This window comes from Antechinus flavipes, chromosome 3 (assembly GCF_016432865.1).
Source record: "Antechinus flavipes isolate AdamAnt ecotype Samford, QLD, Australia chromosome 3, AdamAnt_v2, whole genome shotgun sequence".
In the NCBI taxonomy this organism is placed as follows: Eukaryota; Metazoa; Chordata; class Mammalia; order Dasyuromorphia; family Dasyuridae; genus Antechinus; species Antechinus flavipes.
This window is the reverse complement of record NC_067400.1, coordinates 561,771,251-561,798,805: the sequence shown is the minus strand read 5'-3', so window position 1 is coordinate 561,798,805 and position 27,555 is coordinate 561,771,251. Positions and strand designations below refer to the sequence as shown.

The window sequence follows — 27,555 nt, the reverse complement described above, 5'->3', positions numbered from 1 at the left end:
TTGGCAGGAATCTGGCTTTATTTCCGGATAAGTTTGTTCATATGCTGTAACACTGACACCGAGGTTGGGGTGGATGTGGGTACAGGCTCCCCTGAGTTCCCAATATCCCCATTCCACCCCTCTCCCCATACTGGGGCTACTCCCTCATTGTAAGAGCCTAGGGGAGGCCCTTTGGTTACCCTTAAATAGAGAAAAACCTCCCAGTGAAGCCCTGGGCTGGCCCAGCCCCAGGGGGAGAGGACTGGGCCCAGGAGGGAGGGGAGGCATGCTATATACATTATTCACAGACATTGTACCCAGAAGGTCACTTCCAAGAGTAAAAGTGAAATACTACAAGTGAGACCCAGTCAGTGGCAGGGGTGTGAAGATGTGTGAGAGAGGGAGGGGTGTGGGAGGCAGGGCCTGGCTGCAGCAGAGGCCAGGGACATCGTCAGTCTAATAAGGTGCGGATTAAAAACAACACACAGGATGCTCCCTGGGAACCGGGAGACCCCATCGCCCCTCCCGTCCTCGGTCCTCGCTCCTCGCCCAAGCCCCAGCTCCAGCAGTTGTCTTGTCTTTTGTTCCCGTCTTCTCTTCTTCCTTGTCCAGGGGGAAATCCCTGGGGGGTCTGTGGCACTCCTGGGGTGGGGGCACTGGGATGCCCTGGCTTGAGGACAGAGGCACAGTGCAGTGCTCTGGAACTGGGGGCAGCCCCTTAGAGGACTTCTGAGGACAGAGGATAAAAAGGGGATGTAAGTCGCAGGAACAGCCAGCAACTTTTGAGTCACCTTGGCAAGCTTGGAAGAGCATTCTGGGATAGAGCTGGGGGTGGAGAATGCGTCTGGGCTAGTGGGGGAGGAATCTAGAGGAGTTAGAGGAAAAAAGGAGGGGCACTGGGGGAGGAAACTGGGAGAGATAAGATGGCCCAGGGATAGGGAATTCTTCAGAGAGGAAAGCCAGAGGAAGGATTTGGTGGGAAGTCAAGGAGGGACAGAAAGGATTTGTCAAGAAGAGGAAGGGGATCCTGGAGGGAAGTATAAGTAAGATTGGGGGAGGACAAGAAAGATTCCGGAGAGCAAGGAAGGATGTTTTGGTTTGGAGAGGATAGAATGAATGGAAGGTATCAGAATAAGTAGGGACTCATAGGAGAGGGCTAGGAAGGCAGTGGGGTGATAGGGGAGCAAGGATCTAGTGTGATACCTGTGACCTGGGGAGGCTGCACCACAGTTTTCTTGAGGAAGGCCTCAGCCTCAGCAAAAGGCAGCAGAGACTCCCCAGTTCTGCTGAGGGGGCTCCCCTTTTCTCCGGGGGTCCCCTTGGGAGAGAAGCCATTCTCCTGGTGCACAGCAGCTGGTTGCAGTCCATTCACCAGTGGCCCTGCCTCTTTCCCCTGCATGCTGTGGGTACAGAGTGGGGCGCATTCTGACTCCCGCTCTCTTGGCCCTCCAGGGGTATCCCTCTAACCCTGAAGTCTCCTGGAGCCTTTACAAACCTACAAACTCTGCCCAAGGTCCCAGTAACCTCAGAGCAGGGGGAGAAGTCCTGTTCACCTTCCCTCTGACTCCCTCCCCTCTCTGGGGTATAGGCTGGGGGAGGAGGCTCGGATTCAGGGGTGATATACCTCCACTGAGGCTCCTGAGGAGGCTGTCCCTCTCTTGGCAGAATCTCCTTTTCCAGGCCTTTGGCCAGGGACTCAGACACCTTCTCAGGCTCAGACAATTTCTCAGGCTCTGCAAGGAAGAATTCCCAGAGGGGGAAGGGGCCTTAATGGAAGGTCCCTTCCGCAAAGAGGTCCGTGGAAAGGAAAAGTTTAATGAGAGGAGGACTCAGTTGGAAACGGTCATTGAAAGAGTGGAGGGCTTTAGTGGGGGGGAGGGGGAAGAAAAGGGATCAAATGAGGGGGAGATTCAGTGGGGAGGGAGCCTCAGCATGGGAAGAAGTCCCTGAGCCCTCCCCCACTTCACCTGTTCCCTGCCCAGCGCTCCCCACCCGCGGGGAGGGCCCCCAGTACCTGGGCTGGAGTGGTCGGCTTTGGCCTCCTTCCCATTGAGAATCTTCCTATCCACCTTCTAGTTGGGTGGGGGAAAGGGGGCGGGTCAGAATGGTGGGGGACCCAGACCAGGCCCTCCGCTCCAAGGGAAGCCCCCTCCCTGCAGAAGCCAGCCCCCTCCCGCAGCCCGAAGACGCCCCCCTCCCCGGGGGAGCCAGACCTTAGACTCGGCAGCCTCCGATTTCCGAGTCCTCTTCATGATCTCCTCCAGCCGCTGCAGCCCAAGGAAACACCCGCCCATTAATCATCGTAACAACGATAAGAAGAGCAGACTCTTGCCCAGACTTTGGCGATCTGAAGGGCCCTTAACGCAGAGACCAGCTAGAGCCCGGCCCTAAACCTCCGAGGAGGGCGCGGCAACCCCGGCCCGGGGCTCCCAGTCACAACAAAGCGGACACCCCCGCCCCTAAGGGGCGGGAGGAGGGGCGGGCAGCTCCCGCACAGACCCTGCTCCTCCTCCCCGCCGCATCCCCACCTTCTTCCTCTCCAGCCGCTCCTGCTCCTCTCGCTGAAAGTGCTTCTCTCGTTCCAGCCGCTGCCTCTCGGCCTCTTCCCGGGACCTGGCTTCAGCCTCCTCCTTCTGCCAAAGGGACCCGCAGTGAGGGCTGGGCCGGGGGCCTCCAGCCTCCCCCCACCCGCAGCCCTGGCCGAGCCCCGGCCAGAAGCCAAGCGCCCCCTCGCACCTGCTTCTGCAGCCTCTCCTGCTCCTCGAGCTCGGCCTGGGCCTTCTCGCGGGCCTCCTGCTCTTCCCGCTGTTGCCTCTCCTCCTCCCGCCGCCGGGCTGCCGCCTCCCGCTCGGCTCTGGCCTCGGCCTCCCGGGCCAGCTGCTCCTCTCTCAGTCTCCTGTGGGGGACGAGACAGCCGGGAGTTCAGGCCCAGTCCTCCCTTCCCCCCCTTTTAGGACACTTCTCTTTACGAAAAGGGGGAGAGCCTCCCTATAAACACCGGTCCCTAACCAATCAGCTACAAAGCTCCGCCTGAAGATCGCCAAGGATGGGGAACTCCCTGCTCCCAGTCCGGGACACTTCTTCCCCCTTCCTTCTGGGCCAAACCGACCCCTCCTCCCACTGCTGCCAGCTCTGTCCTTTGGCATCAAGTAGAGTCCCTCATTCACATGACGACCCTTCAGCCCCCTTCCTTCTCCCACTAAACCTCTCTAGTTCCTCTCTCATAAGCCTGGTTCCAAGTCTTTTCGACATCCTGTGAGATGGGTAAATTAAAGTTTGCCAGTATTTTGTTAGATATGTAATGGCAACAGGGCCCCTGAAAGTAGGATTTTGTTGTTCAATGTTTGCCATGTTGGGCTCTCTGTGACCCCTTTTTGGAATTTTCTTTATCTTTGCTGAGGCAGTTGGGGTTAAGTGACTTGCCCAGGGTCACACAGCTAGGAAGTGTTAAGTGTCTGAGGTCACATTTGAACTCAGATTCTCCTGACTTCAGGGCTGGTGCTCTATCCACTGCACCACCTAAGCTCCCCCATTTTGAAATTTTCTTGGCAAAGATATCCAATTGGTTTGCCATGTCCTTCTCCAGGTCATTGTTACAGATGAAGAACTGAGGCAAATAGGGTAAAGTGACTTGCCCAAGGTCACACAACAGATAAGTATCTGAGGCTGGAGGTGAACTTCTGAAAATGTCTTCCTCTTTGAAACCTCCCATGTGCACAATCTAGCTGGCAGTTCATCTTTATGAGTAGATTTTTCTCCACTGAGTCAAATACTTGTTTGTAATCAAACAAAGAACATAATGGGATATTATATTCTTTACAATTCAGTCAAACTATGTGACTGGGAAGATGTGGCCAGCTGTAGAGAATCGTCTTTGAAAGGCTATTCCCTTCATCAGGATACCCTTCCTTTATATATAAACCTATAAACATTGTGTAAGGATGAGAAAGTGTGCATCTGGATCAAAAGTTACCAATATCTTTTAAAACCAAGTCTATAGATTGGCACCAATTCCAAAAGACTATTCAGAGATCATAGAATATGGGGGCAGTTTTATCAGGGTATGGATTAAAAAGAATCTTAGGAAAGAAGGTAAAAAACAGATATATATATCCAGATAGTCATATCTTTCTATATAACCGTCTATCTCTTTATCTCATTGAGTAAATCAGAGGCTTGGAAGCAGTTACGATCTCCCCTCCCTTCTTGCTAAGGGAGGAATATCCATATGTTGGATATTCTATTTTGGGAGGTTTCATTATTCCCCCTAACACCTGGCTTAGGACATGACACAGTCCTATCTGCAGTGATGAGAGACCTTTGATTTCTCAACTTTCTGGTAGTTATTAGCAATGATGACAAATCATCACAGGTGACACATCACACTACCTGTATTCATCCGTAGGAAGTTCTCTCACTTGCCCCTGATCTCATACAGCATGAGTGGCTCTAATACAATTACTACGTCAAAGACCCAAGGACTCAAAGCCTTAATCACCTGAAGGGCTGGGAAGTGAGAGCATGGGAGGAAGTAACTCAGGAGATGACCATGTTTGATTTATCTTAGATTGTTTGCCATTTGAGTTTTCTAGATAAAATTGATCTCACTGAAATATGAAGTCATATATGAGAACTAACAGATTAAAAAGGGAGGGGAAATGGTAGGGGCTAGAGTTGACATGTGCTGTATTCCCACCAACAGTCTCCCACCTCTTCAGAAAGGTATGTGGGGATGGAAGATACCTTTTCAAATCTTTTCTGAGTTTGTTTGGTACCCCACAGTCCTCCACAGATAGATATGCGGCAATAAAAGATGCCTTTTCAAATATCTTATAATTAAGGACTTCAGAATAATCAATTCCAACCCTCTCACTGGGGTTAGAGGAGAAACTGAGGCTCAGAGGTTAAAAGATTTGTCCAAAGTCAAGTAGCTAGTAAGCATGAGAGCCAGGAAATGGAATCTGTTAACTCCAAAATCAACTTTCTCTCCACTGTATCAAACTGTCTCCCAAACAAGGATGTCAACCCTATTCGGCCATGAATAAAGTGACAGCTTTTTGAAGGAGTACACGAATACTGCTTTATAATGTCATACTAGTGTATATATGGTTTTTTTGAATATCCCTCTCTGAAATATCTTGAAAATCGATCCCTGAGTCCTTTTAAACTAGTATCACATTCAACACTCTGATACTTTCGTTTCTAAACTCAAATTTCTTAAATATCATTGACACTTCCCTTAAATAGAACAGTGGATACTGAGGTGTTCAAGTTTAAACTTGTTTCTATCGTTACTGATGATTTGAATAGATCCCTCTAGAACTGTCATTCTTTTTCACTGTCTTCCTTTCATTTCTTCTAAATACTTTGTACCTGAGTTTCATAACAAGATTTCTTGCAAGTTTGTTTGATGAGAAGAAAAGGTTTCAAAATCTTCTATCATCCTAAATGCATCTCTTTCATTTTCTTAGAGAGGTGGGGGATTATGGGTGCAGGATGTTGCAAGTGTCAGACATGCTGGCTGGTCTGTTTGGTTTTTTCCTATCATCTATTTTATTGTTACAAGGGAAGATTCACGGGATAAGAAGAAGGGTCAATTCAGAAATGTCTTTGATGTAAACATGAAAAAGTACCAATAAGATTCTTATTTTTTTAAAAGGTGAAATCACCTATCCTCTGTAATAGTTTTTTGTATTCTAAATAGTTCTCACTTGATGCTTTTTATCCTTACATATTGAAGGAGGATTTGCTGGGGTATTTTCTGGGCTCTTTTACTCTCCAAGTTCTGGCAATTAATTTCTAGTGGTTAAATTTCACTAAGAAATAGATAGCAATAATTATAATCAATATTTTTGCTTTTATCCCTTTCCCATGTTCTGCTTCAAGAACTTATTTTAAAAAGATCATTATAAAGGAGCTTTATAATTGCAAGCATCATCTTATTTTTCTAATTTGATGTTAATTTTGACATTCTTTGCAATTAATGATTTGATTTCACAAAGACAACTGATTCTGATTCTGAAATAATTTGGAGGCAGTGAGGTAATGTGGAGGACAGAGTAGTAGGCATAGTGTCGAAAAGACTTGAGTTCAAATTTACCTTCAGACACTTATTAGCTAGGTGACCCTAAGTAAGTTATTTAACTGGTTTTTTTCCCTCAGTTTCCCTATCTGTAAAATGGGGATAATAAAAGCACTTGTAGAATCAAATGAGATAATAATTGAAAATGCTCAGCACATTGTCTGGTACATAATAAGCACTATATAAATGTTAGCTATTATTATTATTTCTACATTGATAAATAGTACTCTCCTGTTACGATATAGTTAAATTACTGTTTTCTTTGTTTTTTTTTTCTTTGTTTTAGTAATGATGTTAGGTATGTACCATGTCCATATCTTGAGGAAAACTTTTATTATATATAGACATGTGACCTCTGAATCATCTACTTCTCTCTGGTCTCTTATTCTTAATTAGAAACCATGCTGTTCAATGTATTATTCACTGCCTTTTCCTGTTCTATCTTTGCTTTGAAAGCATCAAACATCAAGACCTTACTTGTCTTGGTTTGGAGAGTCCTATTAGGTCTTCCTAGAATTTCTGTATTGCATCCTTGGCAAGCTCCAGATGCTGACACACAAGTTGTAGACACAGACATAGAAGTTTCATGGTGCTCCCTTCACCTGTGCTCATCATGAACTTTGTAATGACCAAGTGCTTCATGGGAGGATTTTCTTGTTGATCTTGGGTGCAGTACAGAAATAATAGCAGCTGCAGACCCTTTATTACCTTCTCCTTTCCAAAGAAAGCCTGTGAGCTAGCCTACCATTTAGCTGAAATTTTTATCTCGTGCCTTCATTAAGCAACAAACATGTCAGTTCATTTGTGATTCAGTTCTTCTAGGAGGGAATCAGTACCAACAGGTAAGTTATGATGCAGATGGTGATTCTTGCTCCCATTTTCTACCCCTGTCGTCATCACTATGTGAGCAGGACAGGTGGGCTGATGGCCACTGACTCCTTGCTTCCTGAGTCCTTTATCCTTTAGTGCTTAGCCTGCTGGTGTATTCAGCCGGACTGATCATAGGACAGTAGGAACGGATTTCAGAGTCACCTAATCCAACTCCCCAACCCCACTGTACAGATGATAAAACTGAAGGTCAGTGAGTTTGTGACTTTCTAAGTAAAAGTTCTGCAGGTAGTGCTAAGGGACAAACGTCAGGGGACAGACTTGAATCCAGCTCTTCAGACCCCAGAGCTAACAATCTTTTTACAGAACCACACTGTCCTGATGCCCAGTGATAAAATATAACCCAGCCCTGGACTATACCCATGTTCACAGGACCTGAAGCGGCTTTCACTCTGCTAAAATAGCCTTTGGGAACCGCTCTTGAGCAGTATTTCTGGGAAGTGTGTCAGTGTCCTTAAAATGGAGCATTTTTACCGAGCACAGGACAACTGGACCGTTGCTTTTTTCACTCTGGACAAGCTGGTGCTAATGTTACATAAGCCTTTTTGTGTGCTATAACTAACCCATCTTGAGCTTGTAATCCACTAAGACCCCCAGCTCATTCACATGAACTACCTGAGTCATGTCTCACCTAGTCTGAGTGAGGACTATTTTTTAATAGTCCTAATACGGACCTAATAGTCCCAATACAGACCTAATAGTCCTTAGGTGTTGGACATTGACTCCTACAATTTCATCTTAATGGATCTGGTCTCTCCTTTCAGCCTGCCATGATTTTTGAGGAGCAATCATGTGGTACGTTAGCCATCCCTTCTAGGATTAAGAGGTTTGCCAAAAATCACAGACATCTATAACTTGATTAAAATCAGTAATAAAGTTATAGAGCAAAACTGGGCCAGGATAGAGCCCTGAAGCCACCCCTAGAGACCTATTTCTCAATTCAGACTCAATTTTCGGCACTTCCCTCCACTTCCAGAAGACCATGAAATGTGTGGGGACACATTTTATCAGATTCTGATAAGGGCGAGTGCCCGCGTTTGAACAATCTGTAAGCTCTGAGGGGCTGAGGAGGGGGAGGGAAACGCGGTGCCCACCGACGGGAAAGGGCGTGAGGGTGTTTGTCTACTCCTCCTCCCGGCGGTCCCGGGCCTTTGTGCCCCCGTCCCCTGCCCACGGAAGGACCCTGGCGCAAGCCTCAGTTCTCACACTCACTTGTCCCGCTCCTCCTGCTCCCGCCGCTCCTGCTCCTCCCGCTCTCGCTGCTCTCGGGCCTGGCGCCGTTTCTCCGCCAGCAGCCGCGTGGCCTCTTCTGGGTCCGTGGTGCCGGCCGTGGGTTTGCCAGAGGTGGGAGGGGGCGTGGGGGCTGGGGGCAAAGCTGGGATGGTAGTACCTGGAGAGAAGCCCAGACCCACCTGTCAGGTGGCCTTGGTGCTCGCCCTGGCTTCTGTCTGTGGAAACCCTCCCACTAAGCTGTGTGCTGACCTAAGACATCTTTTCTCCCCACTGACTCCCACCGTCCCCTAGATCCCAAACCCTGCAGCTTCCCCACAATCCCCCCAGCTCGGGGAACAGAGGCCCGGGGTCCCGCTCTGTCCTGCCTCCCCTCAGACCCTGACTCAGAGCAGGCACCCCCCCAACCTCCTCCTCAGGCCCGAGGCCTCCCTTCTGCTCCCCGAAGGGCCCTACCTGAGGGCGGCTCCCCGGGAGCCTTAGCCGGCTCTGCCCTGGGCAGCTCCTTGGCCGACGGGGGCGCGGCCGGCGAGGGCGAGGCTGCAGCGGCTGGCGCCTTCTCCTCCTCCCTGGCCTTTTCCTTGTTCTTCTCTTCCCGCGCAGAGGGGCCGGGGCTCTCCTGAGCCTCCTCCTTTCTCCGGGCCCGTCTCTTGGACGTGGCTGTGGGGCCCCGGGGGGAGGGAGGCTTGGGAGGCAGGCCGGGGCTCGGGCCGGGACTGGGGCAGGGGGAGGCTGGCCGGTGCCGAGGCGTGGAGGGAGAAGAGGGCCGGGTCTTAGACTTGGGGCTGCGGGAGGAAGAGCGACAGCTCAGAATGGCTGTGGATCCTCCTCGGCCCCTCTGTCCCACCCGGGGCAGAGCGGCGCCGCCCACCTGAGTTCTGCGGCGGGCAGGAGGCGGGTCCGAGGGGGCGCGGGCAGAGACTGGCGCTTCTTGAGGCTGCGCTCCCTCGCCAGGGCGCTCTTCTCCTTCTCGTTCTCCCGGTCTTTGTCCTTCTTATCCTTTTTCTTCTGCGCCTGCAAAGCCCAGGGAGGGAGCCCCATGAGGGAGCCCCTCGGTCAGCACCGCGCCCGCCCTCACCCTGGGGAGCCCGGCCCGGGGGTCGCAGGGGCACTCACGGGGGAGGCTTCGAGCCGCCGTCGGGGGGTGGCGGGGCTGCTGCCCGCCGCCTTCCTGCGCTCGGCGCCTGCGCATCGGTGGAGGCTCCGGGGGGTGCTGCAGGGAGTCAGGGGGCTGGCCGAGGCGGAGCGAGGGCACATGGGAACCACTAGGGAGGAACGCGGTGGGTTAGCGCAGGGGGCCTCTGAAAAACTCTGACCTCGAAGGCTCTGCTGGCCATGGGTCTCTGGGCAGGGCCCGCCTCTCTGGTCTCAATTTCACCCAATATAAAACAGTAATAATAGCAATACTCAGGCTCCCTCCCTGCCAGGGCTGCTTCGGGGCTGCGGTAGGAGGGTCTGACTGACGGAGACACAGCACCCCGGACAGGGACACCCCGGCTTTCACGGGAGCCTTCCCAGCCCCTCCCTCACGGAGCCCCGGCGCGCCCCTACCCTGGTCCTTGCCATTCCCCGGCAGGGTGACGGCACTTCTGCTGCGGGCCAGGAAGGACAGCGTGGGCGTCATCAGCCGGTCCACGATGCTGCTCTCCCAAGGACTCAGCTGCAGGCTCCGATCTGGGGTGGCGGGAAGGGGGGAGAGAGCAGAAGCAGTCACCTCTGGCCACCCCCCGATGGTCACGACCGTGGGGAGACCGCGAGACCCCGCCAGGTGCACGACAACCACACATGGACGAGCCCAAGGACCCACACACAGCTACACACACACACACACACACACACACACACACACACACAGAGCAGCCCCTCCCTCCCCTAACCTCGCATGCATCGCTCCTGCCTGGTGGGCGACCACTCCCCAGGAATACGAGAGCCCTGGCTCATCCAACAATAACCCTGGCGCTGGGGCTCACACCAGAGCCAGAGAAGTTACACAGCCCAGGAACAAGCTCCTGACCTCTCCCCTGGCCCAGCCAAAAAGGGGGTGCTAGCCTAGTGACGCAGGCCCCGACATCCAGGGGCACCGCCAGCTGCTGCCCTTGGCCCCCGGGAAGGGGGGCCGCCCAGCCCGGCTCAGCCTGAGCCCGGACATTCCCTAAGGAGGCCCCACCCCGAAAAGGTTCTCCCTTTCCAGGTGAAGAGGCTTCCTGCCCCAGGAGGCCTGGGTTCTGAGGTGCCCCCGTGCCCTGGTCTGCCCTGCCCAGCTGCCCCTGCGCCTCTCCCAGTCCCTCAGCTGCTCCATCTATTTTTACTCCTTCTCAGTCAGGTGGGGCCTAGCAGCAGCTGATTTGGTTGCCTGGCAATTGAGCAATCAAATAAAGGCTGAAGGAGCTTATAAATAACTCCCCTACCACCTCCAAAAACTCCTAAATCCACCACTTCACAGGCTGGCATGTGGGCACGGCGCTAGCTGGGATGGGGACATGGCGCCCTTCTTGTCCCTCACTGGGGGAGGAGCTGCCGCGGGACCCAGGGCGTCCCTGTTCCAAATGCCCCTGCGGGCTAACCCCCGGGCACACAGGGGAGATGCTGCAAAAACCAGCAAGAGAGCCGGGGGCTCCAGGAGGCCGGACAGCACAGGCGCGCCCTCTCCCTGTCTCCCTGCCTGGGAAGGCCTTCCAGGCTCTGGCCCCTCAGCTCGGGCCTGCTGACCTTTAGGGCTGGGTCTGAGGCTGGAGGAACGGGCTTCTGTCCGTCCGGCTCCTCCGGCCCCAGACACACAGCTCGGCTCTCAGTAACTGCGCCCTTCCGGCGGCCACAGAGCTGCGGATGGGCCGGGCCCGAGGCTCAGGATGCTTCCCTGAACTACAGAACTCAGAACCAGATGGGACCTTAGGGGTCTGACCTGGGCCCGACACAAATCCCTCTCACAAGTGGCTGGGGCTGGGACCGGGCCAGGGCCTAGTCTGGGAAGCAGCCCTACTGCTGGGGCCGCCTCTGGGCAATGGCAGGCTGGGCCTCTTACTTCTACTGGGGGAGTTCCAGAGCGTGGCAGAGGATTTTGAGAGACGCTTGTTGATTATAGAGTCCACGTGTTTAGGCAGGTTTACTGCCGACATGGAGCACCTGCTTCCACCTGGAGGGGAAAAGACACGGGCATTAGAGCCAAGGGCCAGGGGAAGGGAGGGCCAGGCCTGGGGCCAGGAAGCCAGGGGGAGGGAGGGCCAGGCCTGGGGCCAGGAAGCCAGGGGCGCCCAATAGGGCCTTCCATGCAGGATGCTCTTTCAAGCAGGTTCAAGAGGAAAGGGAGAGGGAGGGAAGATCAGGAGAAGGCAAGGGAAGGGCAGGAAGGGACATGGGATAGATTCAGCCCCAGGAGGGGAGACACAGTCGCTCTGTCAGGGAAAGGGCCAGGCTAGGGAAAGGGGGACATTTCTAAGGGGATCGGTGGCCACAGCCTGTGGTCTTCTTTCCCAGGGAGGACTAGTGAGACTAGATCTTGCTCTGGGCAAAGATGTCTTTAATGGCTGCCTTAGCCCCTCCTCCAGGCTGTGTCCACCCCTGCTGCTAAGGCCATCACAACTGCTCAGAGCCCTGATACACTTTTCAAACCCCACAGTTTCCACATTCTGAACCTCAGTTGATACCCTCAGCCCTGCTGACCCTTCATCTAAAGATCTACACATATAAAGATACACAAAAGCACAGAAAAACATATACATACACATAATCGGGATTTGGAATGGTGAGGAACTTAGTGACCTAGACTCGGACCTGAGTCCAAGGGGGTCTTAACCCTTTTCATGCATCTTGGACCCTTTGATGAAACCTAAGAATCTTTTTTTTTTCAGAATCATGTTTTTAAATAACTGAAGGAAAAGTTAAATTTCCATTAGAAGTTACTGAAAATAAGAATTTATTTTTTTCCCCATCCAAAATCATTAATTCCTTGAAATTGATATGTGGACTTCTAAGGGGTCCATGGACCTCAAGTTAAGACTCTCAATTTAGTCCAATCCCATCACTTTACAGATGAGGAAACTGAGGCCTTAGAGGTGATGTGACTGAGACCAAAAACCAAAAACCAAAAACAAACCAAAAACCAAACCCTGGGATTTGAACCCAGTCAAATCTATAAATCTCCTCCCCGTGGCCTCTAAAGCACAATGGCACACTGGTCCCCATGAAAAACCATACAAAGACGCACAAGCACAGAAATACGTGGCAACATGCAGACTTAAAGCTGTACACAGGGATATACCAATATCTACAGACGTCATACACATGTCATCACACAGACACACAAAATACACATAGCTGATGACAGATCTGCACCGAGACATTCACGTACACAAATACACAAATACAAACACACACTTTCCCTGGACATAGAGATCAGCCCGAAGTACAATGAATCCCGCTTCCCGAAAACTCATGTACCAAAAAAACCCCAAACTTATTTAACAGATAAATTAGAGGGTAATTATCTTAAATAAGAACTCCTCTGAGTACATCACGGTACTTGTTTACAAATCATTAATTACTTGCAAGAAATCAGGGAAACTTTCAGTTCAAGTGTTAAGAGTGGCTGCTTACTGAATAAAAACTGAAGATGACATCTCTCTGAGACGATAATGGCAGGCAATGGGAAGGATTCAATTTACAAAATTTCAGTTTTTGCAGTTTTCAGAAACATATCCATCACATAAGATGAGGCCCCCAGTTAGCTAATCCCCAGATCTCTGCTTTGTGCCCATCTTCCCCTGTCCCCATGCTCCCCTTGAGTTATATGTACCCCCTACCTGGTGAGCCCAGGTGTGGGGTATGCTGGGGAAATTGCAATGGAGTGCCCCCCCCTCGCCCCTCTACACACAGTTGTGTAGGACCTCAAAGCTCCTCTCCCCCTCCCTCATACAGACCTACCTACTCCAATACTCTCAGATAACTCCAACATCCCCACCACCAACCGCAGCCCCTCCTATACCCACCAATCTGCCCACTCACTGGTCTTATGTCCAGGGGAATTCTGCTGCAGGGCTCCTGCCCAGGACCAGCGCTGCTGCCGGATCTCTGCCCACGTCTTCTTCACTGACCTCTGGATAGCAGCTTCATAACGTTCCTGGGGATGGGGCAGGGGCAGGGGTTAACTCTGAGAGTCCCCTTCTCCATTTAATTTTGTTTTCCTGCAGAATCAGGCTCAAAACCTGTCCCTTCTGGGAAGCCTTAGATTAGCCCTGAGCAGAACTGTTATTGTTGAGTCATTTTCATTTGTGTCCAACTCTTCGTGACCCAATTTGGGTTTTTTTTGGCAGAGATACTGGAATGGTTTGCCATTTCCTTCTCCAGGTCATTTTACAGATAAGGAAACTGAGGCAGACAGGAGAGAGCAATTTGCCTAAGATTATACAGCTAGTAAGTTTCTGAGGTCACACTTGAACTTGGGTCTTCCCAAGGCCAGCCTGGTGTTCTATCCACTGAGCCACCTAGCTGCCCCTAGGGGATCCTACTAACAGCTCACATTTATGTAGTGACTTAAGTTTGCAAAGCACTTAGCCACCCGAGGCTCACAAGCCTGGCATTTCCTGAGTTCAGGCAACCCACTCCCCTCAGCCTCAAGGATAGCTAAGGGGCACAGTGCCCAGGGCATTGACCCTGAATCAGGGAAACCTGAATTCTGATTTAGCCTCAACCAGTTACTAGCCATGTGACCCCAGACAAGTCATTTAAACTCTATTTGCCTCAACTATAAAAATAATAATAATAATAATGAAGATTGAGATAATATTTGTCAAGTACCTGGCTCATAGTAGGTATTACATAAGTGCTTATTTCCTCTTCTCCTGCCCAGTAGCAGAGAATGAGGGTATAGGCACACCTTGCTTGTTTTTATGCTTTTAAAAAATGATTTTTCAGGTCATTTTTAGGAGACAGGATATCTCCCTAAATGGCTCACTTGGACTTGGGGTTTGCTGAGGGCAGAACCTCATGCTTTTTTCTTTCCAGGATCAGCTCTGAGCTCCATGTGGAAGGCACAGAACAGGGTTGTTCGTGCATCCCAGACAAACCCTCCTTCCCATTCCTATGGACTGCCCCTCACTGATCCTTCCGCAAGACACACACTGATACAGGTGCGTATTAAATCAAAGCTTGAACGTCAAAGGGATCAGAGTTCGAGAGCAAGAAGGAACCATAGGGGCCATCTAGCCCATCTTCTCATCTGATAGATAAATAAAGTCAGGAAAAGTCACTTGTCCAGACAGTTAAATGCCAGAAGCAGTATGTGATCCCTGATCTTCAGCCTCCACTGTCACCACAGGCTCCACAGATGTATGCATAGAGATAAGTATACATATGTGTGCATACAAAAATGCCTCTAATAAAAATAACTAATACACGTAGCAATTGTAAATAATTTAAAGTAATTTTTAATTTAAATTTAAAATAAATTTTTAAAAAATATGATTTTAAATATTAGTAATTTTAATAGAGATATAGCTTTTTAAAGGTTTGAAAATGGAAGGCTTTGCATAGATTTCCTTTAAGCCTTAGGACCTCTCTAATATTATTATCTTATTTTACAGATGAAGAAACTGAGGTTCAAAGAGAATGAAAGATTTGCTCAGAGTCCCTGAGTTAGTGAACGCCTCAGAGGGGACTCCTAGTTCGTGGATGCACCCCCTCTGCCATCCTGCTTTCTCTGTCCACCCTCGGAGCAGAAGGAACTCCCACACGGGGAGACAAGCACCCACCTTGTTCTTCTCCAGCTTCTGCCGCTGCCGCTCCTCCAGGGCCGCCCTTCTCTGCTCCGCTTTGAGCCTCTGCTCCTCGAGCCGTCGGCGCCGCTCCTGGAGCTGCTTTTCTCGGAGGGCTTTGGCCTTTTCTTCCTTCTCTAGCCACATGGCTTTCTTGGCAGCTGCCAAAAAACCAGAGGTGGGGGAGTGGGCAGGAGCCTATCCCAGTCACCTCCGTCCAAATCCAATTCCCCCCAAGTTTATCCTGACTGATGCCGTTCTTTTGTCTTTTCTCTTACTCTAATCTCAATAGGAAGCTTTATGAAAAAAAGCAGGTTTATCTCTTACCTCCTAAACCAACCCATCCTTCCAATTTCCCTGTATTTGTCAGAGAAACCGACATCCTCCTCATCCCTTGAGCAGCTAACCTCAGAGCTGTGTTCTACTCTTCCCTCATTCCCCACACTTAATCAGTGACTAAGTCTTTATCAATTCTCCTTCAACAATAACTTTCCCATTTATCCCCTTCTTTTAACTCATGCAGACGTGAAACTTCATTTGCCATCATTAATATCATTGCAATAGGTGTCTGCTGCCAGTCCCTCCCCTGGGATAGAGATTTAGAGACTACAGATTCCAATCTCTTAATTTTACAGAAGAGGAAACTGAGGTCCAGAAATGAAAGTGACTTTGTTGGGGGTCCCACAGCTAACACAGGATATGGAACTCAAATCTTGTTTCCTACAAGTCTAGCATTATTCTATCTAGCTGTTAATTGTCTAATCCATCTTCTACCCAACTACCAAAATGCTAGTCTTAAAATGCAGGTCCCATAATGCCATTCTTCTGCTCAGAAAATTTCTTCAATGCCCACTGTACCTGCTGTCTCTATAATAAAATATAAATGAGTGAATATATGTAAAGAGGCTTTGCAAAACTTAATGGCAATATAAATTCTAGTTATCATCATCACAAACTCTTCAAGTTGTTATTTAAAGCACCACAATCTAGCTCTAATCTATTTTTTACAGACAAATTCCTTATTATTCCTCCAGCTGAATTGCTTTCTTGCTGTTCCCCATACAAAGCATCCTCTTCCCCTCCTCTGTGTCTTAGCAAAGGCTGTGCCCTAAAGAACATTTAAAATGTTCTTTTTCTTCACCTCTGCCTCTGAGAATCAATCTGTCTTCAATGTCTTTTGAATGTCACAAAAGATTCCACAAGACTGCTCTGGATTGCCTCTTGCCCTTCTATTATTTCGTATTTATTTTCTATGGATTTATCTCGGTATAAACTGATTCCCCCTTAGATGATTACAAACTTATTGGGGACAGGATCCCTTTCCTTTTGGTTTTGCATCAGTTTTGCCTAAAACAAAGTCTTGCATGTAGTAGATATTTAATTGCTGAAATAAATTGAATAAGAACAGGAGCTCAAGGTCAGAGGAACTGTGATAATCATAGCGTTTAAAGCTTGAAGGTGCTTTAGACATCATCAAGATCAACCCACTCTTTTTTTTTCTGTATTAGATTCATTTTTTTCCTCAATAGTATTTTACTTTTCCAATTACATGTAAAGATAGTTTTCAACATTTATTTCTGTAAGATTTTGAGTCCCAAATTTTTCCTCCCTGCCTCCCTTACTTCTTCCTTCCCCAAAACAGCAAGCAATCTGATATAAGTTATAGATGTACAATCACTTTAAATATATTTCCATGTTAGTCATTCAGCCCACTCTTTAGGAGGAAATTGAGGCTGAGAAGGGGAAGTAATTTGCCCAGAGTCAGAGAAGAAATAATAATAGTTAGCATTTCATGTAGCACTTTGCAAACATGACCCCATCCTATCCTTATAACAACCCTAGGAGAGAGGTGTTATCACTGTCCCCATTTTATTGATTAGGAAAATGAAATAGATTTGGTTTAAGTGGCAGACCTGGGATTTGAACTCTGACTTGAGGTTCAGAGGTCTTTTGTCTACACCAAGGTCTATTTTATCAGACCATGACAATCTTTAACTTGATTCCCAAGAGCAGGGGGAGAAAGTTAGTCCTGATCAGAGTGAGCCAGACCCTTCTGTGGGCTTTCCCCGTTCAGAAGATCCTCTGAGATTTCTATCCTTCTCCTCTATGTCCTTAATGTTCTACTCACCAAGATACTTGGCCCGCTCCTCTCTCCGTTCCTTTGCCAGTTTATGTCTTTCTCCAGCTTTCTTGGCATCTGGGGACCACGTGGGGAGAGACAAGAGTTGGAGTTAACTCAAAGTCCCCATTTTGGGACAAGCCTCCACTTCCCAGATGGGAGAAAGGGAAGTCTTGACCTTAAATTTAGAGGGGAGCGGTGACCCAAGCTTGCAGGAGCTGGCCATGGTAAGCAAGCATTCAGGCTCATCTACCTGCACCCCAGAAGAAACGCTGCTGGACTCTGGGCATGGGAAGGGAATACAGAAGGAGCGCACACCTACCTTGTCTAGGACTGGGGCTAGTGCAGCCTGGGGCAGCATTTGGGGATGGCTGACTGCTTCTAGAAGGGGATTTGGAGTCCTGGGGTGTCCCTTTGGGCGGTGGGGCAAGATTCCCACTTTTGTCTTCTGTCAGGAGAGCGTCATCCTTCTGGATCACTGTCTGCTCTAGAGAGGTCTCCAGCTCCAGGGTAGGGGAGGCGGGGGGCTGAGCACTCCCTAGTGGACTCTTCGTGGCCGGCGGGGTGTCTGGAGGGGTGTCTGGAATCAGAGCAGGCGTCTGTGGGGAGAAGTCACCTGAAGGGGAAATCCTTGGGGCTGCAGAGTTCCCAGCTGCCTCAACTGGAAATCAAAAGCCAAGAACAGAGAGGGAAGTCAGTTCCCCAAAACTTAGATCCCAGACTCAGGGAAGAAGCATCGGAGCAGCCACCTTCCAGTGTAAGCTGCCCTGTGAGAGGGGAGACAAAGGCAGGGGGGAAGTCTCAGGGTTGTTTGAAGAAACTGAGCATTTTGGGGAAGAAGAGAAGAGCTGGGGGTGGTGTGAGGACATGATGAATCTCCTCAGTATCTCATGCTGTCTTACAGAAGAGGGATTTGATTTATTCTGCTTAAACCCAGGAGGCAGAACAAGGAATACAAAAGTCATTGGAAGACAGATTGCGGTCTAACGTGAGGAAAAACTGCCTCACAATTAGAACTCTTAAGTTTTTTAGTAGCGAAGGACAGGATGAACAATGGGAGGCTGCTGCCCAGGGAATGACTGAATGAACTGGGGCATATGAATGTGATGAAATATGAAACGACAAATCGAAGGGATTCTCAGGAAGGCTCCCAAACAGATGAGGAGTTAAGTCAGCAGAAGCACGCCAACCCTTTCCACAATGGCCACAGTAAACAACATAGAAGGACTTCTAATCATTGCAATGACCAAAGGTGATGTCATCTGGGGAAGTATGTCTCCTGTTCCTCCTTAGAGATATGGTGGATTCTGGGTACAAAATCTAGCCTGCATTATCAAACCCGCTCCATGTGTTGTTACTGCAGCAGGGTGATGCAGTAGACAGAATACTGGACCTTCAAACCCCTGCCTCAGTTTCTTCCTCTGTAAAATGCGAATAGTAACAGCATTTACCTTCTCGGGTTCTTATGAGGCTCATGAAAATATTGTAAAGTGCTTTGCAAACCTTTAAGCATATTAGAAATACCAGTTATTATTACTGTTGCTTAACTGTACTTTATTCCAAGGGAATTCCAATTAATTCCTAATCAATGAATGCCTTAATTCTAAGGCATTACTTGGATATTACACTGGCTGTGAACTCTCTTCCTTCTTATCTTTGCTTCCTGGCTTCCCTGGTAACTTTTAAGTCAATGCTAAATTTCCTTTTTCTGAAAAGGAACCCTTCCCAGTCCTCCTCAACTTAAGTGCCTTCTCCTGTTTATTATCTCTAATTTATCCTGTCTATTTCTGGTTCGTACATAGCTGTTTGCATGTTGTCTTCCTCACTAGACTGGAAGCTCCTGAAAGAACAGTCTGTGTTTTTGACTTTTTTTGTATCCTCATCACTTAGCACAGTACCTGGCACACAGCAGGTTCTTAATAAATCTGGTGGACTAATAGGGAGGAGGGTAGGAAGCATGAATAAAATAGTTTTTCAAACTTTTGGAAAACAAAGAAACAAAAATATATCATTAGAGTTGCCTGATAGCAACATCAGCAGCTTCGGGATTATGAGCTTCCCCATCCCTGAGGAATGACCAATGGAAGCTGATCATTATAAGGTGAATCCCTGCTCAGGTACAGGTTGGAATGGATGTCCACGATGGACCCTCTATGAGATTTTTCTGATTCTATGCCTATGACTTGGCTGGGAATAGGGGTGAGGTAACTTCAGATTTATAATCAGGAAGACCTAGATTCAAACCCCACCTCAGATACTTGACTAGCTATGTGATCCTAGGCAAGTCACTTAACCTCTGCCTCAGTTTCCTCATCTGTAAAATGAGAGGGCTAGACTCTTAAGCTCTCTTCTAGCTCTATGAGTCTATGATCTTATGTGTCAAACTAGGGGGAAGGGTAGATTCAAAGCAGTAGAATGGAAAAACCTTCTTTTTGCAGAGATGGAATTCTCCCAGAAAGTGTAAGAGATTTATTTGATGTCACACAGCTAGGAATTAAAACATTAATTAACAATTAGCTCTCTGAAAGATGGGGAGCTCGTTCCACCACACTACACTACAAAGCACACACAATGTCAAGGGCTCAGACTCCTATTCTTCACCCTCCAGGCGATAGTCCCCCCAGCACATTGCCTGCTGCTCCTCTGCCCCTACCCCTCTAGGAAGCAGGGGTGCTCTGTTCTGAGGGGCAGCCTTGGGGAAAAGGGGAGAAATCTCCCTCCATTCTCCTCTGCTACTATGCAGAAGGACACAGGTGCTCCGAGAGTCTGGCGCTGAGCTCAGGGGATGGGAATGCAGGGCAGGCAGAGACTTCTGCCCAGGCTGGCCACTCTGATATGGCAGGAAGTGAAGCACCTGGTGTGAAGGGGAGGGGATGACAACAGGTCTGGCGGTAACAACAGCCCCAGCCCGGAGAAAGGCAGAGGAATAGGGATGAGCCCAGATAGGGGCCAGAGCCCAGAAGAGGCTGAGGCAGCCCACCCTTTCACTCTATAATTAGTGCAGAGAGTTTTCAGCATCTGTAATTCATGGACATTTTCTGGTCTCCCAAAAGCAGCCACAGAAGTTTGAGCTGAGGGAAGGAAGAGGAGCAAATGGCCACCCTTGTCAGCCACTCCCTCCTCCAACCTCATACACAGATAGAGCAAGAAAGGAAGACTCACAGAAAGATCTTAACCATGTCATATTATGTATTAGAGCTATCTTTATTTGCGTCTTATTCTCCACTAAGCTGTACGCTCCATGAGGGCAGGATTCACATCGTATTAAATCTCTATTTCTCTTCTAGCACCTAAAATGGAACTCAGCACATAGCAGGATAAAGTGTGGGATTTCATATTATGCACCAGAACTATCTGTATTTGTGTCTTATTCTCTCTCTCTCTCTTTTTTTTTTAAAATAACTTTTTATTGACAGAACCCATGCCAGGGTAATTTTTTACAACATTATCCCTTGCACTCGCTTCTGTTCCGATTTTTCCCCTCCCTCCCTCCACCCCCTCCCCCAGATGGCAAGCAGTCCTTTACATGTTGAATAGGTTACAGTATATTCTGGATATAATATATGTGTGCAGAACCGAACAGTTTTCTTGTTGCACAAGAATTCAGAAGGTATAAATAACCCGGGAAGAAAAACATAAATGCAAGCAGTTTATATTCATCTCCCAGTGTTCTTTCTCTGGGTGTAGCTGCTTCTGTCCATCTTTGATCAATTGAATGTGTCTTATTCTCCATTAGACTGTAAGCTCCCATGAGGACAGGGTTCACATCTTATTAAATCTCCCATTTCTTTTCTAGTACTTAATATGGAACTCGGCACACAGCAAGATAAAATGTGGGACTTGGTCAGAAAGAACTGGGTTAGAATTTTGCCTCTAGTGCTTAATATTTATACAATCCTGGGCAAGCTGCTTACTTCTCTAGTTCTCAGTTTCCTCATCCATAAAATGGGGGTGATACTAACATCTACCCATAACTACCTCTTGTGAGTTCTGAACGTGATAATATGTGTAGACAACTTCAAAAACCTTAAAGGACTACAATAAATACCAGCTATTACTATTATTATCGTCAGCATCAGCACCACCATGAGAAACATGGATTTAGAGTTGAAAGACACTTTTGAAGCCATCTGGTCCATGGTTCTCAGTTTACAGATGAGAAAACTGAGACTCCAAATGTCACTTACTCAAGGTCACGACAATACCAAGTAGCAGAGAAAGAATCTGAATTCTCATCTTCTGACTCAAAAATCTAATCCCAGACCAAAAAAAACCCTCACACACACACATTATTCCTCACCCCTACTCTTGTTACTCTCTTTGTGTTTACATATAAGCAAACAAACAAATGGAGATTGTGTGTATACCTACACCACACATGTATATGCATTTACATGTGTGTACACGGGTTTGTCCATCTCTATTTATTTACACACATAGATGCGTGTTTGTATGTGTACACACATGTATGCACACATATAACATGTAGCCATTTCCATGACAGCCACTGTGGGTAAGGTTAGGATACAGGAAGGTTGGGATTTAAATTCTGCCTCTGTGACCCTGGGAAATTCACTTAACTTATTGGTTTCTAGGCTGTACAATCACAAGGAAACGCTAACCCGTTTTCTCATCTGGAAGCTCCTTACAGCAACAAACCAGAGGGCCAGCCCTTGTTCCTGCGATTCCCACAGAGCCCGAGGAGCAGAGGGAGGGCCCCAAACCTGTGTCCGACTCACGCCCGGCCGGCCTGCACCACACGCTGCCCTTTGCCCTGCCCAAGTGATGGGCCTGCTCTGGGCGCCCTGTCTGCAGCCAGCCACAACCCCTCTGCCCAATCCTGCTTTCACAAGGGCTCCCTCCTAGAACCTCCCCCACTGTGAGACCGGGGCGACTCTCCAGAGAGATCCGGGGAGCTGGACCTCTTCCCAAAGAGAGGGCCTTGCCAAAAGCTGGTCCAGGGCCGGCCAATAATACTGACACGGAACCCCAGGATTCTGAGATCAGGGAGGCTCACCATAGAAGCTTAAAAAAAATCTGTCACCTCCCAATGATAACTCCCTCCCCCAAAGCTGTACTTTGCTATTGATACAGTTAAACAAAACAAATCAAACCATTAGCCCTGTGCGACATTGTAAGCCTTCTCCCACACTATGGGGCACCCGTTCTTTGCCCAGAGAGGCAATTTTTTTCAGATATTAGCTCTTAGAGGGCAGAAGGTGGCTTTTATGGGAAGCAGTGGAGTAATTGATTTGAAACCAGAAGCCCTGGGTTCAAATCCTGTCTCTACTACTTAATACCTGTGTGAGCTTAAGCAAGTCACTTAGGTCTCCAGCCCTCAGTTTCTCCCTTTGTAAAATGAAAAGGGTTGGTCTAAGTTTCCTCCGAAGGCCTTCCCACTCTCCATCTACAATCCTTGAACCATCCTTCACCCTAGTTTGACAGCAGAATCGGAAGGAACCTTAAAAGTCAGGTCCAGCCTGTTCATTTCACAGACCAGTGTCCTGATCTTAACATCTCTGAGGTCCCTGGAAGAAGAATCTGTTCTGTGATGAGGTGCCAGGCTGCTTGGTTCTGTATCACTCAGCCCCGAGGGGAGGATTGGGGAGGGGGGAGAGGGACCAGGGGGAAAGGAACCTTCCTCTCCCACTGGCCTGGCCCCAGCCCGCCATTGTTCACAGTCTCCAATCAGGAGCACCCACTTCCTGTTATTTCTAGGGCAGGAAATGATGACATCCCGCCTGGGCCCCACCAGACCCTGCAGACCTGTTAGCCAGACCCTTAGAGCTCCTAAACCTTTGATTTGAACTCCAGCCAGCCTTTTCTCTCTGGTGCTCAGATCTGGGGCTGGAAACCAAGGGATTAGGAATCAAGAGCTGAGTTCCCTGAGAAAGGAAGGGAGTTTGGGACAAAGAAGGTGGAATCGGGTCCCAAACCCCCTGGTCTCAGCTCACTGGACTCATCCAAGGACCCCAGCAGGCTCTGCTTCAGGGATTCTCAGTGGTAGAACCGTAGGCAGTTTAAGCCTGCTCTGGGGAAGTGAGGGTGGGAGCAGGAGAGAGGGGTCCAGGGTAAAAGCAGAGGGGCCGGGGAATGCTAGATACACGGCTCCTTCCAATTCACTATTTTAGAATCTGTGTAAGTATCCCAGAAGAAAGAAGGCAATGGTCTTCATCCAGGTAACTTAATCCATGTTGCAAATAGAGGGCACCTCCAAAAATCACAGCTCAGAAATGGGGATGGAGCCTTAAAACACTGAACATAAAATCTTAGCACTGATAGGAGCTGAAGAAATCCGTTAATACAACTTCCCTTATTCTGCAGAAAAGGAAACTGAGGGTCAGGAGGGTTAAATGACCTTGTCCAAGGTCAGAGAACAAATCTACCTAACAGCCATATTTCCACTTCCTTTGGCTTTGTGAAGACTAAAGGGTTGGTGAGGCCCCCTAGAGTGGAGAAGGTTGGGAAGGGGCACTGTGAGGAGTAGATGTCTAGAGCTTGGGGTATCATCTTCCTATCACCCTTCATCCCTACCCCACTCCTCTCCAATGATTGGGGGGTGAATGAACAGGACCTGCAGCTGGCACAGCAACACTGAAGACTGTGCCCAGGGGTGCCAGGCAGGGCTGCCACCCTCAAAACAAAGCTACATTATCTGGGGCTCACCCGGCTGGCTCCCTTTACCCAGAGGCCCAGCTGGTGCCAGTAGGCATGGCTGCCTGGCCCCCTGGGGCCTCAGGCCAGAAAAAGCAGAGCTCTCCTTTCCTAAGAGACTCTCTAACCTTTTAGCCAGCCCCCAGTGCTCCTCAGTGGCTGCCCATGAGGGGTTTCTCCCAGAGGAGGGGTCAATAAGGAGACCTACTCCCACCAGGAATTGGGGAAGAGGGTACCTCTACCTTCCTAAGCCTGGCGCTAGCACTGAGCCCGAGGGAACTCTCAGTCCCTTTTCCTTCATTTGCATATGCATGACAGCACATTAGGGCTCATTAATAGCCTCATTACTAGGACCCATCCGGCCCACATAGGAAGGTTGGGAGAGGAGAAGGGGAAGAAGGAGGGGGAGGCCTGAGCCACAGGGAGCGTCAGGGCCTATCTGTCCCTAAAACTCTATCAGGTCCCTACCTCATCATAAGCACTGACATTCACACAAATTTCATAGCTCAAAACTTCACCAAGTCTTCTGGGTCACCCAGTGCAAAAACTGACAGGTCTGGGAAGAAGATGCTACAGGTGCTCGCCTTTTACAAAGGAGGAAACAGACTTTGAAAGGCTTAGTGACTTACAGCTGGTAAGTGTCAGAGGCAGAATTTTAACCCAAGTTTTCCCCACTGGTTGTAAGCTCATTGAGGGTAAGGACTTTTACTTCTTTTTGTATCCCTAGTGTTTAGCACAATGACCAGCACATTGTAGGGGCTTAATAAATAAATGTTTATTGACTGATTGACAAGCCCAATATTCTATATTCTGGACTGTGACTGTGTAGTTTCTGGGTAGAGATCATTCATCCTATCCAGGGTTCTTCCCTCTCTATCCAAACCAGTTCCCTCATCCAGAGCAGCCTATAAGACATACCAGTCTATCCAACCAAGTCCATTCTGTAGAGATTAGTCTCCCCACCTAAGTTTACAGAATAGTCATCCTTTCGAAAGTTCCAAATTCACATATGCCCCTTCAGAATTCTCTTCTACTCTCTGTAAATCAAACAAGTGGTCCCATTCGTCACCTGATTTCATCTCTGTAGATAATGGCCTCTCCTCCACGTAAACTTAGTTTTTCCATTCAAACCCTTTTCTCAAGTCAGTAACTTCAGTGTACTGGCCACTTCCCTCTCCAGTTCCTGTTCCCCATCTGCCAGTCTGCCAGGGACCTGTGGAGACCCCTGAGTGTAGAGGGGTTGGGAAGAAGGAGATATCAGTGACCCTAGAGAGCCTGCCAGTGTCTTTGGGAAACTTCCAAAATCCTGAAGCTCTCTCAAGCTTCATCAGAGAAAAGAAAAAGAAATCCAGTCATCTCAGCTGTCAGACTCGTGTTCTAAGCCCCAGCCACATTACCCCACAGCCGCAGACCCTCCCCTCCCAGTATCCCACACTCTTCCCACACCCTAGAACACAACTAAGCACCCATCCTAGTAACATTGGCTGTGGTTGGGAGGTTACAGTGAACACCCACTGGGCATCAGAGCAACCCCACCTATCTTGGGATCCCCCACACCCACAGCCACTGTTTCATCCTGAGCTTGGGGCCCTGAGGGGGCAAGGAGGTGACTAGGATTAGATTCTGACTCCTGGAAACAAAGTGGGTTAGGTGTGAACCACATTTCTGCCTGAGTCAATGAGAGGGACTCAGGTGGTCCTGAACTCCCAGTTCTATAGGCTTCCCTATAGTGACAGTCCAGAAAAGATTGCTTTTCCTTCTTTCCCCTCACCAAACCTTTCCCCACTTCCTAATCACATCCATCCTTGCAGTAGTCTCAGAACTAGTCTCAGAAATAATTATTTGTGGGAGGAGTGAGGTTGGGGTTAGGGGAAAATGCTCCTTCTTACCCAAATCCAAGAAATTCCTGGCTTGAAGATGGACAGAACCTAGGGGATGTAAACTGGGGGCTTTGCCCCATTCTATAGAGTAGAGAAACTGAGGCCTAAGGGAACTCAGTTTAAGGATGATGCTGGGAAATGTAGGGAAACCAGGCCTGGAAGTAAAAGGAGAAGTCTTTTGGAGTCAGAAGGGGAAGGAGGCTGAGGTTCTGTTCTGGCTCCTCTCCCTCCCCCCCCCAAATTCTGAAATGAGCTTGGAGGCTGGAGAATCAAGCCTCCCCAATACCCTGCAAGAGGCCTAGGGGCCCAGGGCCTGGCCTGGCTCTAAGGGAAGTCAGGGCCCCCTCCCAGCCTCCCGCCCTCGCCCCTAACAATGCCGCCTCCCCCTTCACTCCCCTCCCCCAACCTTCGCTTTTATTCTGCCAGTTACTTGGCAGCCACAGTGCAGTCAGGGCTTCCCCCCTCCCCCTCGGCCTCTGCTGCCCCAGCCACCCGCACACTTCGTGGCAGCTGGAGCGATGGGGGAATGGAGGAGGATCTGAATGGGAGGGTGGTGTGCGGACTAAGGATCTGGATCCAGTGCGCGTGAGGGGTGCTCTCTAGGCTTTCCAGAGGGAACTTGGTGGGGAAGGCTGGGTTCTGATCGGCAGAGTCCCAAAGACTGACAACTCGAGGAGTGGGGAGGGGGTAAGAGGGCGCAAGGAAAGGAGAGGGGGGCGGAAGGAGCCTTCCAAGCCCTGTGCTAAGCAGACAGGACTATTCTTTCCTCCACACTATTCTTTGATGTGTGGGAATTCATCCTTGCCGAAGACCAGGATGTGAAGAAGGGGCTCTGCGCCTCCTTCCCAGGAGGCAGCGCCACAAGTTGGAACAGAGACAACTGGCCCCCACTTCCACTCTCACCCCCACCGCTCCATATACAAACGCTGGAGAAGGGGAAGCGGAGGCTGGGCTGAGGAGGCATGTGACGGGACAAGATTGAGAAAGGGGGGGTCGGGGGAGCCCAGAAGCCAGGACGGAGTTGGAGCTGGGGAGGCGCGGCGTGGGGGATGAGGAGTGGTCCCCTGGTGCAGAGAAGTGGGGGTTGGGGATATCCAGCAAAGTCCGGGATCCATTTCCAGGGCAGCCAGCTGAGAATATTTAGGGGTAGCCGGGGCTGCAAGTCGAAAGGGAGGAAGAATCTTTGGGAATATCAGGGCCTAAATCGGGAGAGAGGCCGGTTACTGGGCGGGTACATCCCGAAGGCTGCTGCGGCCGCGGCTAGAGGAAGAGAAAACGGCGGCGGCGGCGGCGGCGCGGGCGGGGGGAAGGTTGGGGGGGGGGGGCAGCTGTCAGAAGATGCCAGTGTCCTGGAGCCGCGGCCGCAGCTTTTATTTTTAAAACTCTCCACTCCCCAGCAGTATCTGGCGGAGATCGGGGAGGGAGGAGGGGGATCGTTCCACGCCCAGGGCGGGCGGCCCCCCACCCTCTTCCCAGGCCTCCGAGCAGAGCAGCCCACCCAGGGCCTCCCTTCCTGCCTTACTCCATCGCCCATCCCTCTGCAAATCCGGCGAGTACCTTGCGGGAGGCTGGGGTCCGGCTCCTGGGGCTGGCCCTGGTCCATGGCTCCTGGGCGGCGGGGTGGGGTCTGCTCCTCTGCGGAACGCCTCGAGATCTCAGCCGCGGAGGCGGCGCCGGTCGGAGCTCTGTGCTTCTCCCACCCCCGTGGCTTCTGGAGGGATCGGACGGCTCATCCCGCCTAGGCTTCCTTTCTTCCTCCTCCTCCTTCTTTACCTCCTCCTCCTCTTCTAGAGCTCAGGGGGATGGGGCTCACCCGAACCTCCAAATGCAAACGATCAGAACTCTGAGGCCCCAGTGCAGCTGGCGAGGCCGAGATCCGCGGGCGCCGGGCTCGCGGGGCGGGGCGGTGGGGGTGGGGGCGGCGACGGCCTCGACAGCTGCCCAGTCCCGGCCCGGCCCCGGCCACGGCCCCAG

General features: G+C 49.8%; 1 protein-coding gene across 3 annotated transcripts; it reads right to left on the bottom strand.

The window, feature by feature from the left end:
- On the bottom strand, positions 1–27,555 carry MAP7D1 (MAP7 domain containing 1). 3 transcript variants are annotated; one of them, XM_051987686.1, is made up of 19 exons: positions 27,139–27,555; positions 17,370–17,708; positions 17,057–17,125; positions 14,926–15,089; positions 13,181–13,295; positions 12,773–12,799; positions 11,202–11,312; positions 9,731–9,853; positions 9,296–9,444; positions 9,051–9,193; positions 8,636–8,964; positions 8,162–8,339; positions 2,716–2,875; positions 2,508–2,612; positions 2,193–2,246; positions 1,994–2,051; positions 1,604–1,712; positions 1,183–1,379; positions 1–708 (listed from the first exon to the last, which is right to left on the bottom strand). In XM_051987686.1, exons 1-19 carry the CDS (start codon positions 27,182–27,184, stop codon positions 698–700), a joined length of 2,487 nt encoding a protein of 828 aa, XP_051843646.1. In that variant the 5' UTR covers positions 27,185–27,555; the 3' UTR covers positions 1–697. The 3 variants fall into 3 exon arrangements, with proteins under 3 accessions (XP_051843646.1, XP_051843647.1, XP_051843648.1); XM_051987687.1 differs by lacking the exon at positions 12,773–12,799 and having other exon boundaries at positions 27,139–27,553; XM_051987688.1 differs by lacking the exons at positions 11,202–11,312; positions 12,773–12,799 and having other exon boundaries at positions 27,139–27,550.

What these genes read in the sequence shown, in the direction of transcription:
- MAP7D1 (XM_051987686.1), bottom strand. Translation starts at nt 27,184, where the DNA reads ATGGACCAGGGCCAGCCCCAGGAGCCGGACCCCAGCCTCCCGCAAG. An exon ending in TAGCCCCAGTCCTAGACAAG is followed by an intron (nt 17,126 to 17,369) that starts GTAGGTGTGCGC and finishes CGTGGTCCCCAG; the next exon opens with ATGCCAAGAAAGCTGGAGAA. An exon ending in AGAAGCTGGAGAAGAACAAG is followed by an intron (nt 13,296 to 14,925) that starts GTGGGTGCTTGT and finishes CCCCATCCCCAG; the next exon opens with GAACGTTATGAAGCTGCTAT.